The sequence below is a fragment of the Vipera ursinii genome (genome assembly GCF_947247035.1).
Source record: "Vipera ursinii genome assembly, chromosome: 3".
Lineage (NCBI taxonomy): Eukaryota > Metazoa > Chordata > Lepidosauria > Squamata > Viperidae > Vipera > Vipera ursinii.
The window spans coordinates 144,852,450-144,868,449 of record NC_139516.1 but is presented as its reverse complement, the minus strand read 5'-3'; the positions used below and the strand labels follow the sequence as shown (position 1 = coordinate 144,868,449).

The 16,000-nt window shown below is 37.4% G+C and overlaps 1 protein-coding gene across 3 annotated transcripts in view; it reads left to right on the top strand.

The window, feature by feature from the left end:
• Positions 1-12,228, top strand: part of SLC35B3 (solute carrier family 35 member B3) — a 34,850-nt gene extending 22,622 nt beyond the window's left edge. For all 3 annotated transcript variants that reach the window (XM_083360492.1, XM_083360493.1, XM_083360494.1), the window contains 6 exons: positions 156-263; positions 1,274-1,371; positions 3,653-3,745; positions 4,229-4,340; positions 5,896-5,965; positions 10,434-12,228. In XM_083360492.1, the coding sequence (XP_083216618.1) occupies positions 156-263; positions 1,274-1,371; positions 3,653-3,745; positions 4,229-4,340; positions 5,896-5,965; positions 10,434-10,584 (632 nt within the window). In that variant the 3' untranslated portion in view covers positions 10,585-12,228. The remainder of the gene's footprint in view (positions 1-155; positions 264-1,273; positions 1,372-3,652; positions 3,746-4,228; positions 4,341-5,895; positions 5,966-10,433) is intronic.
• The last annotated feature ends 3,772 nt before the right edge of the window (positions 12,229-16,000 follow it).

The following is a 16,000-nucleotide window of genomic DNA, read 5'->3' as shown; positions in this document are numbered from 1 at the left end:
AGAAAAAGAAATATTGTACAGTGTGGAAATAGCCCACATAAAAAGAAGAATATTAATGTAGCATCATATGAATGGGCTAAAGTAGTCTGCCTGAGATAGTATCAACACTGTTTCTTCTCCCCTCCCCCTCCCCTTTTTTTATTTTAACAATACAGGAAAACGTTATAATATTGTAGATGTTTCTGCTGCAGTATGTATGAGCTTGGGCTTAATATGGTTTACTCTAGCTGACAGCACAGTTGCACCAAATTTCAATTTGACAGGTAACTTTTATGTTTTGGAATTTTGTTCTGTTTTTTAAACTTGGGAATACATGCTGTTTACAAAAGTAAATATATAGGTAAAGTGAAACTATTGACTGGTTGAATTCCTGTAAGGACATGGACAGTTACACAAATCAGGCTCTCTTGTTTATTGAGGTCTAGTTAACTTGATAGTGGTCCAGGAGATATTTCAGGTATTCCTCAGTTTAGAAAGAGTCATTTAGGAACAGTCATTTATATACAGAGTTACAACATCTTGTAAAGGGTGCCTTACAACCCACAGGACATTTCTGGCCATCATAAAACTTAATCCTGCATGCGCGTCCGCACACACATACCCTGCATCACATGACTGTGTCGCCTTAAAATTGAGGGCATAGCTGGAAAGCTTGAACTACACACAATTCAGATACTAAGTTTTGGATATCATATTACTTCCCTGTTTCATTAACTTGGTATTTGAATTTGAACATTTACAGTGGATTCAGAAAGTGTACAGACCCCCTTCACTTTTGTCAATTTTGTTATGCTGCAGCCTGATTCCACAGTTGTTGGAAAAACATTTGTCATTAAATCTCCCCTCAGTACCCCATAATGACAAAGTGAAAACAGAATTTTAGAAATGTCCGTAAATTTATTAAAAAGAAATCTCTGAAATATCACTATTTCATGCTAAACAGACAAAACTAATTTCCTATTTTTCCTTGAAGTTTTTACTAAGTCTCCAACCAATTCATAACCAACTACTTTGAAATCTTTTAGTATTAGCTTAATTTTCCTCTTTCCCCCCCTCACAGCTGAGAACAGAGTATAAGTGCTATATATTTCTGACCAGTGAATATTAATCCCTCTGATTGGACTGTCAGATTTGCTTATTATTACAAAGCTGTTATATTCTAGACATTTTCATAAATAAATATATCCTTTAAAATTGTAATTGTTGGCTATGTATGTCTATTGTTTAAGTATATTTACATTATACCTCTTTTTATTTTTCTGATTATTTGAAGGAGTGGTCCTTATATCCCTTGCCCTCTGCGCAGATGCAGTTATAGGAAATGTGCAGGAAAAAGCAATGAAGTTGCACAGTGGCTCAAATTCTGAAATGGTAAGTCCTCATTTTTTTTGTAATGTCATTTAGTTGATTGAGAAACATAGGGTTGAACTGTAGGACTTTTGTTAGAAATCATGTTGTTAAAAATTCAGATGGAAAAATATTAGAAGAGATACTAATGGTTATATGGTTTGTATTCTGTTGCTCTGATCTAAAAGAAAGATAAAAAAAATCTTTTGTTAAAAAAATGTATCAGTTTTTCAAACATTCAGCTTTTCCAGATGGATTAAGTATATTCATAGTATGTTATTTTTATTTTTTATTTTTTATTTTAATTCCATTTATATCCCGCCCTTTTCCGAAGACTCAGGGCGGCTTACAAGTTTAGCAGTAGCCTTCATTCTATGTATATGCCTGCTTATTAGGGCTTTCACACACACCCCAAGCGGCATTATTACAAAGTCAGCTTAATTGCCCCCAACAATCTGTATTCATTAGCCTCTTTTTTATTGTCCTTCAGTTAGAAAGAAGGCCACCCAGTGCTTTTTTTGTAAAAGAAAAAGGTGCCGGAACTCACACATGTCATACAACCCGCCTTGCCTACCCTACAAGGTTCCATCCAAAAAAGGTGCCGGAACTCCGTTCTGAGCGTTCTATGAGAAAAAAAGCCACCACTACCAGACTTGTTTTAACATTTACTCCGTTAAATGTGGCAATAGCTCTCAATAGCTGACATAGATTGACACATTGGACTGCTGTTTTTAAATCTGTTTTCTTTATTTATAAATCGGGTATGCAGAAAAAAGGAAGAACCTGTTTTAAACATTCAAATTGTCTCAAGATGTTTGATAATGGATTACAGTCCCTAACAATTATAATTAGCCAGACTGTAATATTAAATGTTACATTTGTAAATAGTACTGAAGCATAAGGTCCAGTAGCCACATTAGCACAGCTCAGTTTCAGTACCTTTTATTGGACCTTTTGATCCCTGATATCCAGATTATGGAACTAGATCTGTCTGTTCAAAATATGGTCACGCTAGTTAAAAATAACTTTTGTACGTAATTCTAATTCAGTTTCTCAACCATTTATGTCTTATCACTAAGTTAAAATTAACATTATTCTTCCACATAAAAAGTTTGAACTTAATATTTTAATATATATTTGATATTCAGTAATGTCAGGATCTTTTTAATGTATTAAGTCAGAGGCACCTTTCAGCTTTCTGACGTTCTGTCTCGAATAAAAACAACATGCCCTTTAATAGAAGGAGAGAATAGTGCATTTTATTAATGTACTACCGAAAACAGTAGGCATTGATCAAGATATAATGACCCATTGATTTTGATGGAGATTTAAGAATGCATTTCACGGAAATTAGTGGGTCTTAAACATTTCTGACTTTGATTTCCCATAATGTACTGTGTATAGCAAGGATTACAGATCACAGTTCTTCACCAGTATACTCTAGAGAGAGCCAAATTGTATTATCCGTGGAATATCCATAGTTTAAACTTTTGCTGCTGGATTTCTTGTCTGATTCAAATAATGCGTGTTCACAAATTAGCTGTTTCAGGAGAAAAATAGCAGCCAATGCACGGGAATACAATATAATACCAGTAAATAGTGTCTTGAGATACAGCAAGTCTTCTGTTTTAGTGAAAATGTTGGACTACAAGTGTAAGTCAGTTGAAAACAGTGGTTCAGTATTTTTCAGAACTGAACCGGAAAATTTTCTCTACTACCAAAACATTTTAATTTTTGAAAATTAATATAATACATCTCTTTTTTTTCTTCCATGCATTTTTCCCATGAGTAGAGGGCCCACTTTTTTTGGATAGACCAAATGTTGATCCATTAGTTGAGACAGGTGTTGCCTGCTACACTTGTCACCTGCGCCTGATATTGTGGGCCGAGTAAAGTGAGCGGCGCAAAGTTAGCCATCTGACTAAGGCAGGATTATAACTCACAATCTCCTGGTTTCTAGCCTGGTGCCTAAGGCTCTTAAACCAAACTGGCTCTGTAGGGCAACGCATGACACCATTGCATAATTTTCCCAGGGCTGATCTTATTTATCTCATTTGTTGACTGCCAAAATATAAGTTAGTTATGTGAAATGCAGATTACTTAAAATAATTGTGAGTCAAGTTCAAATTATTTAGAAGCCGACACCCTAATTATGTCAGAATTTGCTTTCATCCAATTTGAAAAAAATGTATTTAAAAAAAGGATATTGCATTACCTAAGGGAATGTTTGCAGATCCACAGAGCAAATTTGTGACATATTTGAAACAACAGAAGTTTAAATAATTTGTTTTTGTAATTATTCTAGGTTTTGTATTCCTATTCAATAGGTTTCCTGTACATTTTATTGGGACTGACATGCACTGCTGGCCTAACTCCTGCAGTAACATTCTGTTCAAAGGTAAATGTGTTGATCCTATTACAATTTTCATTATTTTAAAATGTAAACTTTGCATTTATGTGCTGTTGGGGTACTTGTTGGATGAATTGTTTAATATTTTTTTCTATTTGTGCTGTTTATAAATACAAAATAAGAAAAATAAATTGTATTATTCATTAAGGCTGAAAGATAGTCCCCTTCAACCGAACTGGGAATTATTTCTCAGTAGATACATTTAGCATTGTACAGTAATACAACAAAGCTTGAAAACGCTTATATGTAATCACCCTCATCAGAATTACTTTGTATTCTTTGAAATGTCAAGGAATGTTTATAATTTAATTATTGCTTTATCCATTATTCATCAAAAATTAAATACAAACTTTGAAGGCTTTAAGCACTTTTACTTTAGTTCAGGCAGCATATTAAAGACATTTATTTCATTTTGCAATACCTCAGGGTTTGTTTAGCATTTTACTAATAATGTTGTTATTGTTCTTGCAGCGCCCAGTTCAAACGTACGGCTATGCATTCTTATTCTCCTTGACTGGCTATTTTGGAATCTCTTTTGTCCTGGCTTTGATTAAAATCTTTGGGGCTCTTTTAGCTGTAACAGGTATTATTGAGTTTATACATTTACAGGAGAATTGAATCAGACACCATGTTTGGATGAAATTTGTAAACTGTGTAATTTCTAGATGTTTGAAGTAGGTTGATGAAGGTCTTCTACTACAGCTACAAAGCGCTCTAGGTTTGCTCTGATGCCTGTTCATTTATTCTGGATTTTTTTAAAAAAAATAATCAGGTGGTAAGAGTGCAAATTAAAAAGCATGCAATGTTTTCATTTTGATATAGATATTATTGGAAAGAAATTGGCATAAATTCAAATTCATATAAGAGGTTCGTGAAATTCCATAATGAGCTATGGAAAAGAATAATCATTAATATATATAAATAAATTATACATTTAGCTATTTAGAAATACGTTTTCAACTGTCTTTTTTTTAAAAAAAAGTTTAATAGGGTTTCAATGAAAACTGACCCAGAAATCTTCCAAGGGGGTTGAAACAGGTGATATTCACCACAAAAAAAATATTCTCAATCAATTGTAAAATAATTCAGCTGAAAAACCAAACATAGTCACTAAAATTCAAAAGACAAGAACAAAAGGCTGTAGAAGGATCTTGACTTATTCTCCAGCCTTGTCCAAAGGCTTTGACTAACTTCAACCTTACCCTTGCTTCCATATTTGGATTTAAGTGACAACTGAGGCAATCCTATGTATTACTGCTTCTTTTGTTTAGCATAGACTGTCTCAATAGCTGCAAACTAAGTCTCAGCTTGACTGGTAACAGCCACTGAAATGGCACCCAAAGTAAGGCTGCCCGGTTGTCAACCAAATTTGCCAGTAGGTTAATGTAATTAAACCACTTTTCCTCCTTGTATTTCCATTTGTCACTCTTTAAAATTACCATGATCATAAAGAAACCCTTTTGGGGGGGGGGGTGATGGGGGCAGATAAGTTCTGTTACTGCTGCATAATATTTCATAGGAAGACATTATGGCAGAATAACATCACAGAGTGTTGAAGGGTTGATAAGAGGTCCTACAACTACGAAATTGTACTGAATCAAGAAAGCTGACAAGCTTTCTTGGCAACATAATTTGCTGATATTGTGCCTACAGGGGAATTCCACTATAAATGCCCTGTGATATTTGACTATTCTGATACCTAAAGAGGTTGCTATATAAGCTAATAACTAGTATACCGCAGTACGCGTTAGATAGCCTTAGTCGCCTGTCTTCTACCAATTAGTGAAATTGCTTGTCACCATTAATAAGTTTCATTCTGAGATGAAAGCTTTCTCTTTAATAACCAGTTATAATCACTTACTTTTAAGACACTGCCTTTCAATATGTTTAATTACTTTGCATTCCCATTCCTTGATCCAACTTCTAACTGTTTCAAGCTTGAACACTACAGCGATTTTCGGGAAGAATGTTTGTTGGACAGACTGGTTAGAGCCTAGGGGCAATTGAAATCAAGCAGTACAGGATTGAAGAAGCTTCATATTTATATTTTCTACAGCGTTCTTTAAGAAGTTGTGTGGTTTTTTTTCATTTGATTGGAATGAATATATAAAATCCTTCTGTGTTTTTCTTCCCTTCAGTTACAACTGGAAGGAAAGCAATGACAATTGTCCTTTCTTTTTTGTTTTTTGCAAAGCCATTCACATTCCAGTAAGTATTTCTCTTGTATCACATTTTTGTTTAAAATTTGATACGTTTTATTCAAATACATTCACAAAAAAACATACAATTAAATCATACAATGAGAGATTTGCACTAGATCATACCGAACATATGGACACACAGACGTTTACCTCTCTTCATACGTTTGCTAAGAAGTCAAGTAGGAATAGAAAATATTGAAAAAACAGACGGGCAACTGAGCAAACGGCCGTAGACATTTCTGCTGAAAAGCACAGACGTGAAGATTGTTTAATGAAAGAGTAGCCTGGCAGGGACTCCTTGTCTAATGAACATCAACCCTTTTTTAGAAACACCTAAACAAGACGTCTCTCTTTTTTTCTTTCTCTCCATTTAGTTTTGTTTTACTCGCGCTCATCTCCCATTTCCATCCCCAGCATGCTTCTTCCCCTTTATTGCTGCCTCTAGGGCAGACATGTCAAACACAAGGCCCGGGGGCCAGATCCGGCCCGCGAACTGGTTTCATGTGGCCCGCAAAGCCATCCTGGAAACAGTGAGGGAACGGCCCCCACTGCCTTGGCCCTGGCCCAGAGACCCTCCTCCCGCCAGAGACCCTCAGATCTGTCCCACTCCTGCCCAGGCCCCCATAGGCACTCTTGACGCGAACGATGTAGAGCTGGCCACGCCCACCCAGTAGGCCATACGCACTCTAGCCACGCCCACCCAGTAGGCCACGCCCACCCTGGCCATACCCACCCAGCCCCCTGAGGGCAACCGCAATGCTGATACGGCCCTCAGTGAAATTGAGTTTGACACCCCTGCTCTAGGGAAACAAAGGAAGGGAATGTATTGTGTACCTTCATTTGTGCATGTGGGATGGGTTTGTGTTTGTGGGAGAAGAGAAGGATATTTGATATATGCAGATTAAGGATTGATTAACTTTTAAAATTTAAATCAGTGTTTATTGATTCAGTTGATTCTAATTTATTTTTGTGATTTTTTTTCCCCTTTTTCGGAGTTTACGTTGAGTCATGCATTTGAAAGGATGAAAGGAATCTCCAGGATTGATTTAGGCTAGAATTAGTAAGCCATAGTAGGTCAGGTGGGGAAGGTGGTTTGTGTTTATCTATTGTTGTTTTTTTCTGTCTGTTTTTACCTTGTGGTTGGAACAACTATATCCAATTTCGGGTGGTCTTCCTTGAGGTGAATGCCATATGTCTCTCTTTTCTTTACATGTGGATGCACTTGTAAGTTCGTCCGTTGGTAAATATCCATTGTTACACTTGAGACCTTTATCACGGTGATGTTAGAATTATTTAACGGAACAATATGGATAAGGTTTAGTTAGATCAGGGGTAAGCAACCTTGGCTCTTTTATGACTCGTGGACTTCAACTCCCAGAATTTCTGAGCTATGCCTACCCCTGAGTTAGATCTTCTGACAGTCATTCTAAAACTATGGCTAAAACAAGTATCTAATACTACATCTTCATTATTATCGTCAATATTGGAAATTCTGGGTCACAAGAAGGAAGCTATAATAGAAGTTCTATTCCATTCCAGTGTTGTCTATTTCTGGAAGGGGAAGAAGAGATGTAGAGAGAAACTGTGCACGAACAGTTCTCAAATTTGCCAAAATCTGTTCACTAGCTCAAACCCTGCATGTTTTAATTTTAATTGGTTTTTTTTTTACTTTTTCAAGGACTGTTGTAATTATTTTTAATTGTTTTTAACTTTTGTATTTCCTGTTTTAAATACCCTGTAAACCGCCCTGAGTCCTGCGGGAAAGGGTGGTATATAAATCCAATTAAATAAATAAATAAATAATCATCAGACCTGCTTCTTTAATCAGTCTCAATGAGCAGGAAGTAATTCTGTCCTACATCATCATCTGGTTAAGTTCCAACCTCAGTCTGCATTCTGAATGTAGAGATGCAGAACAACTTGTCTTAAAAAGTTAATCTGTTTTATGAGAATCTCAGCTTTGGTAACCTGGATTTATCAAGATACTTTAGACCACAACCCCGATTACATCTGTCAAGGGGTCATTTGAACAGATAAGCGATATAAACATCCGTGCGCGCCAGGTTGGGGCAGAGACCACTCTACACCGCGCTCCTCCTGATGAAACTCGTGCATAAGCCTAGCAATTGAGCTATTGTGATAACAGAGTTTTCCCATCCATCTTAAAAATAAACATCAGAATCAAATGTGCTCTCACTTGTAAATTGGGGGGAGGTAGGGAAAGTAAGTTCGGGAAACCTTGGTTTTATTATAAAAATTATCTTATTTGAAACGGTAGGAGTTCTTTTTGTTATAAAGAAGTGGAGGAAAAAGATGTAAAAGCGTATAAGCTAGTGATGGCGAACCTTTTAGAGACCGAGTGCCCAAACTGCAAGCCAAAACCCACTTATGTATCGTCGGGTGCCGGGTGGGTGTGACCAATTGGGTGGGCGTGGCTGCGGTGGTAACAGCAGGCTGGGTGGGACTAAAAAGTTCAGTCAACCAATTCCACCTTTGCGAGATCTTTTTTTCCCGTGGGAAGATGAAATTGATTGATTGATTGAATTTTTTTTTTTTTTGCACACGGTGGCGGAGGCCTAAAGCAAAAAGGTTTTATAAAACCCAGCTGAAGGCCTAGGACTGGGGCGATGGCATGCGTGCCCACAGAGAGGGGTCTGCATGCCGTGCCATAGGTTCGCCAACACGGATATAAGCTATTTTTTAAAATACTATATAAAATAAATACAGGTAGTCCTTAACTTACAACCACAATTTAGGCCAAACTTTCTGTTAAGTGAGACATTTGTTGAGTTTTGCTCCATTTTACATTTCTTTTTTTTTTATTGAAAAGTTTTACAATACATTTTTTTAACAAAACAAAACCCCTCCCAACCCCCTCCCCTCTCCCCAACCCTCCCCAACACCTCCCTCCCTTCCCCCTCCCCCCTCCCCGACTTCCCAGAGCTCAATACAGGGTATAAAAATACAAACAATCATAGTCTACCTTATGCAAACATCAATAAATTATTAAATCTATCGCACTTTAACTCTTATAAAATAACTACAAGCAATATAAATATCACATCAATACTTATTCAAATGCTAAATGAAACTTTTTAGTCCCATATTTATTCTGGATATAATCAGTCCATCTTCTCCACTCCACAATATATCTCTGTTGCGACTGGTCTTTCAAGTGCGCTGAGATCTTTGCCATTTCCGCCAGGTCGGAAACTTTTAAAGTCCATTCTTCTTATATAGTCGGCAGTTCTTCCTTCTTCCAATATTGCCCTACTAAAAGTCTCGCTGCCGTAATTAAATTCAACATCAGCTTAGTGTCCATTTTACATTTCTTGCCACAGTTGTTAAGTGAATCACTGAAATTGTTTTTTTTATTGAAAAGTTTTACAGTACATTCTATCTTTAACAATCCCCCCTCCCCCCACCCCTACCTAACCCTCCCTGTCCCTCCCCCCCATTCCCCCCTCCCCCCCAACTTCCCAGAGCTAAGTACAAGGTATAAAAACAAAAAACAATCACAAACATCCACATGCTAACAACAATAAACTATTAATTCTATCGCCCTCTAGCTCATATAAGATAACTACAAGCAATATTAATATTACATATAAAAAGAAAAAGAAAAAAAAGAAAAGAATGCTAAATGAAATTTAGCTAAATGAAATTTTTTAGTCCCATATTTGTTCTGGATATAATCAATCCATTTTTTCCACTCCATAATATAACGTTCTTGCGAATGATCTTTCAAGTAAGCCGAGATCTTTGCCATTTCTGCCAGGTCAGAAACCTTTAAAGTCCATTCTTCTATAGTCAGCAGTTCCTCCTTCTTCCAATATTGACCTACTAAGAGTCTTGCTGCTGTAATTAAATTCAACATCAACTTAATGTCCACAACAGTAGCGTCTGTAATTATGCCCAACAAAAACAATTGCGGACAAAACTTTATCCTTTGCTTGAAGATCTTCTGCATATTCCACCAAATTTTTATCCAAAAAGCCTTAACCTTTTTACAGGTCCACCATATATGAAAATGTGTTGCATCTTCGCCACCACACCTCCAACATTTTGGCTGATAGTTCGGATACAATCACTGAAATTGTTAAGTTAGTGACACGGTTGTTAAGCAAATCTGGCTTCCTCATTGGCTTTGCTTGTCGGAAGGTCGCAAAAGGTGATCACATGACCCCGGGACACTGCAGCTTGTCATAAATATGAGTCAGTTGCCGAGTCTGATTTTGATCACGTGACCATGGGGATGCAACTGTGAAAAATGGCCATACGTCACTTTGTCCAGCGCTATTGTAACTTTGAACAGTCACTAAATGAAGTGTTGTAAGTCAAGAACTATCTGTATATTCTGTAACCCATTTCACTTCTGCAGTGACTGTTTTGCATTCCGTATGAATCTTAATGTATTGGATTGCTGCACCTGCAGTTGCTAACGTGACTCTTTTTCTTTCATTCATCCCTTTTAGGTATGTGTGGTCAGGTTTGTTAGTTATCCTTGGCATATTTCTCAATGTTTACAGCAAGAATATGGATAAAATCAGATTGCCTTCACTGTGCCGTCCCTGGAATAAATCTCTGGAAGATAGAAAGCCAAGGACGTTATCCCAAACAGTATAGAAATGGCCTGGGCCCTGTGTTGCACTAAACTGTTTGCTTCTGTTCTTTCATTGCAATAGCCTCCAGCTGAATCATTTTCCAAAGGGAATGATGTTAAAACCAAAGGAATCGAAGGCGCTTTTGTCTACTTGCAGATAATTGGTGTCAACTTATCTGCAAAACTTTCTTTCAGCACTTGGACGCCCTTCTTGGAAGGGATGGTTGAATGATGTCATTGGACAAGGAACGTGGAAAAATAATAATTCTTGGGAAAGCTGCTATTGAAATTGCCTCTCTAAACGGAGCATTTGGGAGAGCGAATAATGTGATTAATCTGGGCATTTTAATTGTGTAAAAGGTGCTTTGGCAGTGGCTGAAATCAGTGGACCTTGTTTGACTGTTGGAATGTTTATTTAAATGTAATTTTGCGTTGAAACTTAATTGAAGCAAATCAAACTTGATTGATAAAAGTGAAAGTTTCAACCTTCAAGGTTGAGATCTTTATGCCATATTTTTTTTCTTTTTAAATAATAAAATCTATCGCAGATTGTTTTTAACCTTTGTTCTCGTTTTAGCACCGTGGATTTCTTCTGAGAAAAACTAGAGCTCCTAAACCAAGGGTCCCCAATCCCTGGGCCATGGCCTCTTTGGAATCGGGCCATACAAGAGGCAGGCCAGCCCACACGTGCGCACGCAGCTTGACTCACACGGGCAGTAGGCTGGCATGCATGCACATGCATGTGCAACTCAACTTGTGCAAGTTGACCTGTGTGCATATACGTCTGCACACTGGCCCACCGCTCGGGCAAGTCGAATTACACATGCACTCGTGTGTGCCAGCCCACCGCTCATGTGACCTAGTTCCCCTCCCAGCTGGGCTGCCAAGCTGCAAAGATTGGGGACCACTGTCCTAAACCATAAGGGCTTTTAGAGAAGAGAGCAATCTGCTATCTATGCATTTTCTATCATACAACTGATTCTTTTTATGAAATTATCTTTCAACTAATGTTACAAGTAGGTCTGCACAAATGTTCTGAGTTCAAAATGGTCATTAGAGTGCTCCAAGCTTGAAATAAAACGGAAGCACGCTGAGACTACTCTTTCAAGATTAAGTCAGTGCAAATTTGTCAGCCTCAAAGCAAAAACTTGGCTATTTTGAATTGTCATATGATGAATATTCTGATCATAAAATATAACCTTGAACAAACCAATGCAACCTTATGTTCCGACTTCAAAATAGAAAATTTCGAATATTCTGAGCTCAAAAGCAAAATTTAAATATTTTGGTTTTGTTCTGATGGAACATTGTAATGGAATGTTTTAAGGAGGATCATTTGGTTCTGAGCTTGAAAAAAATGCATTTCTCATTTTATTCACATCCCCCTTATAAAAGTATTCAGAAAGGTTTGATTGCCAGCCAACTTACATCATTCCACAAAATACTGTTTCTTGTTCCTTCTGCACATTGAAATGAAAGAAGACAAGGCTGGGGAAATAGCTAGGGAGTAGCAGGTGAATTATTTTGTACCTTTTTTGATATTGTAATTAAGTTATAAATTTGATCATTCTGTGAAGTTTTCTGTAGTGTGCGTTTTTCTTAAAGCAAATGCTAAAATAATGTGCCACACTAATTTTATAGCTAAATAAATTATGCACATGAGTGTATACTTGCATATTTTACCTACATTATTTTGTTTTTGTAATAATCATGAAGATCCAGAACACTTGTGCAAGATAATAAAGTCTTGTGCAATGGAATTAGTCTGTTTGAACAGATCATCAGAAGATCTCAAGCAAAATCCTTTACCCTAAGCAGCTGAATATTCCATTTCGGGAACAAAGCATATATTTTGAAGAACATAATATTGTACTTCCTATCAGGTGTTCCTAGATTTTGTAGGAGATAGCTATAGCAATAGGAGTTAGACTTATATACAGTTTCATAGTGTTTATAGCCCTCTCTAAATGGTTTACAGAGTCAGCATATTGGTCCTCAACGATCTGGGTTCTCAATTTTACCGACCTCGGAAGGATGGAAGTTGAGTCAACCTTGAGCCGGCGAGGATCGAACTCCTGGCAATCAGCAGAATTAGCGTGCAGTACAGAGAAGAGCAACAAAGATGATTAGGGGACGAGGCTAAAACATAGGGAACGGTGGCTGGAATTGGGAATGTCTAGTTTAATGAAGAGAAGGACGAGGGGCGACATGATAGCAATGTTCCAATATCTCAGGGGCTGCCACAAAGAAGAGGGAATCAAGCTATTCTCCAAAGCACCCGAAGGCAGGACAAGAAGCAACGGATGGAAACTAATCAAGGAGAGAAGCAACCTAGAACTAAGGAGAAATTTCCTGACAGTTGAGAACAACCAGTGGAACAACCTGCCTCCAGAAGCGGTGAATGCTCCATTACTGGAAGTTTTTAAGAAGAGACTGGACAGCCATTTGTCTGAAATGGTACTATAGGGTTTCCTACCTGAGCAGGGGGTTGGACTAGATGACCTCCAAGGTCCCTTCCAACTTTATTATTATTACTGCATTCTAACCAATGTGCCACCTCAAAGGGGTAGTTCATAGCATTTTATCATAATTTGACAAAGGGTTGCTTTATTTTACACAGAGGTACGAAAAAGATCAGTTGAATATATTTTTTCTTTGGCTAACCAACTGTCCTTATGCATTTCACATATAACAAACATTAATAATTTTTGGTTGGCAGCCCGCTCAGCATCCATTTTACATTCCAAAAGCAGAATGAAAGCAACTTACATTTTCTACACTTTCATTAAAAAAAGATAACCAGTATTGGCATCAAACTTAATTTCCCAGTTTCTTGGCTGAAATCATGATAAAAGAGCTCACTTTGGGAAAATGAAATCTATAGCATAGCACTGGCTTATTTAAACTTCTCAGCTGTCCTACTCTGAAAAGCTGAAGAAGAGAGTAGGAAAAAAAACACTTGAGTCAAAAGGTATTAATTAAAAAACATTTTTTTCCTCCTTTTTGTTTCTTTTAAGCATAGGGTATTTTGCTCCTCGCACTCCCTTTGCCCAGTTCATCTGGTTTGGCTGGCCTCTGCTATTTCCTGAGCCTTGTGCAATAAATAATGGGAGATGTCTAAAGCTCATCACAACTGCAAATAGGGTGGTGCAGAACCATCATCCTCTGAAAATTGCCACAGCAGGAATAGTTGGCAGCTCATCTATTACAACCATTACTCCAACACAACCCTTCCCTATTTGTCCTTGGCTATTGTAAGGCAGGCTGCTAAGGCAGAGATCCTTGACAAAGCCTTAGTCTTACTTGTATTTTATAAGGTTTTTTTCCCTCCAAGGAGCAAAACAGTCTTATGTATGTAACACATATAGCCCATAATTTGCCACTATACAGTATGTGCTCGTTCCAGGGACTGCAGCCATTCCCGGATGTCTGACTTCATCTTTACTCCCCAAGTCTAGAATATACCAGTCAAAAGTGCAGGTGTTGCATTGTTATATTTTCACAAAAGGCCATGAATGGCAGCCAGGACCACAAGATGAACTGCTTCCTTTGCATCCATCATTCTTGTAATTGCTGAGCCCAAATAGCAAATCTTACCATTTTCATTAGAGCTAAAATGATTTTGAAGCATTATTAAAATCATAAATAATGCATTGTTATAATTTAGTTGTGTGAAATAGAAAGATATGTTTCTTGGACATGGGTAACAATACATGGATTACCATACTATACATCACTATTTTCATTGAATTACTAGCAGTCTATTGACATTTCTGTAATTTTCCCAGACTTTAGAATCCTACCCAAGTTCCAATTTGAGTACAATTGCTACTTGGGCCAATTGCTCTGTCATAACAAAAAAACTAACCATCCTGATCAAGGCCACCTTTTTTCGGCATAGTCTCCCCAGATGCTTGTCAGATTATTTGTCAGATTATTTGTTCACAACCAACAGAGTTGTAGACCAATGCCAGACTGAAGAAGACATGTCTAGGCAGTTGAACAACATGTACTTGAAGAGAGCCCAGAAATTGAAAACCTGACCCCATTTTTTAAAAATCCAGAGCAAATTCAAAATATATACACCATCCTTACCTGCAGTGTTGTATCAGATCATTCTACATAACGAATCTGTTAATTTGCACTACATTACGAGTAAATCATCATAAAATAAACATTCCAAATCTTTGAATCATTTTTGAAGCTTCCATTTTCAGGGGAGAAAATATTAGATATGAAACAGATCATAATACTGATATCATTTATCATCTAGCAAAAATCAGAATTGACTGACTGGATATACTTGGCAATGAAATAGGCTCTTTTACATGCCACAGTGTTACAGCTGCTCTTGTACTAAGCAGATTATAAAACAAGGAAATGCAAAAATGCACAATAAAAAATATTCATGCAACTAAATTGCAGCATAACCTTTGTGAGCTGCAGTTCACTTCCTCAGATGTATAGAGTGCCTTATGCCTTTAATAACATTTGTTATTAAAAAAAAATGTTGCTACCAGATTCCTTCTGATTTTTGGCCAGCATAGACTAACATGGATTTCCTACAACATTTCAAGGAAATAAAGCAGAATGTGAATTTTATACATTTCAACCACAGACTCAGGCTGTTATAAAGTTCTCTATCTCTCCTTCCTATTTTGATAGAAACACAGGTATGTGAGCAGCTTGGTGGCCTAGCGGTGAAAATGCTCACCTCCTGCTCAGAAGGTTGAGAGTTCAATGCTAGGTAGCAACAGATTTTCTTTCCAAGAGCACAAAAAATATCTGCTGTGAACTCTGCATAGCATCAGGAAGGGCATCCACCCCAATTCTGCCCCAAATTAATTACAGGGCTGTAAAAAGGGAGAGGGGTTGTTGTTGTTTTTTTTACTTTACACAGGTGTGTCCAGCTGAACAGCTCAGATTCTTCCTTTTGTTTAATATCTGATAGAATCGTCAAGACATTTTGACCGAAAAACCAGTGTCATATTTTCCTGTCAACTACAAAAGGGACCGTATTTTAAATGTGGGTATTTGCTAAAACATGCTTCCAAGTGTTGAAGTAGTATGTAGGTGCTTTAGACATTAATCAACCACCCCAATGAGAATAAATTGAAACTGCACAAAATAATTTCTAGGTGGCTTGTGCTCTTAGATTTCATGGATTAGCAAGTGATCTGGAAAGCAACGCAGGCTGTTTTTTCATGCTTGCACAGTAGAGATTCGCCATCTCTTTCAGGTCCGTCTCCTTGTCAAGCCCGCAGACAAAAGGAGGAGGAGGAGGAGGAGGAGGAGGAGGAGGAGGAGGAGGAGGAGGAGGAGGAGGGGAAAAAGAGAGAATGACTTCCATGCACTCCATTCATGTCAGTACTCAACAACTTTAACAGCACAAATATTCTGCAGTCAGTCATGAAAAGAAATTTTTAATAATAAATATCT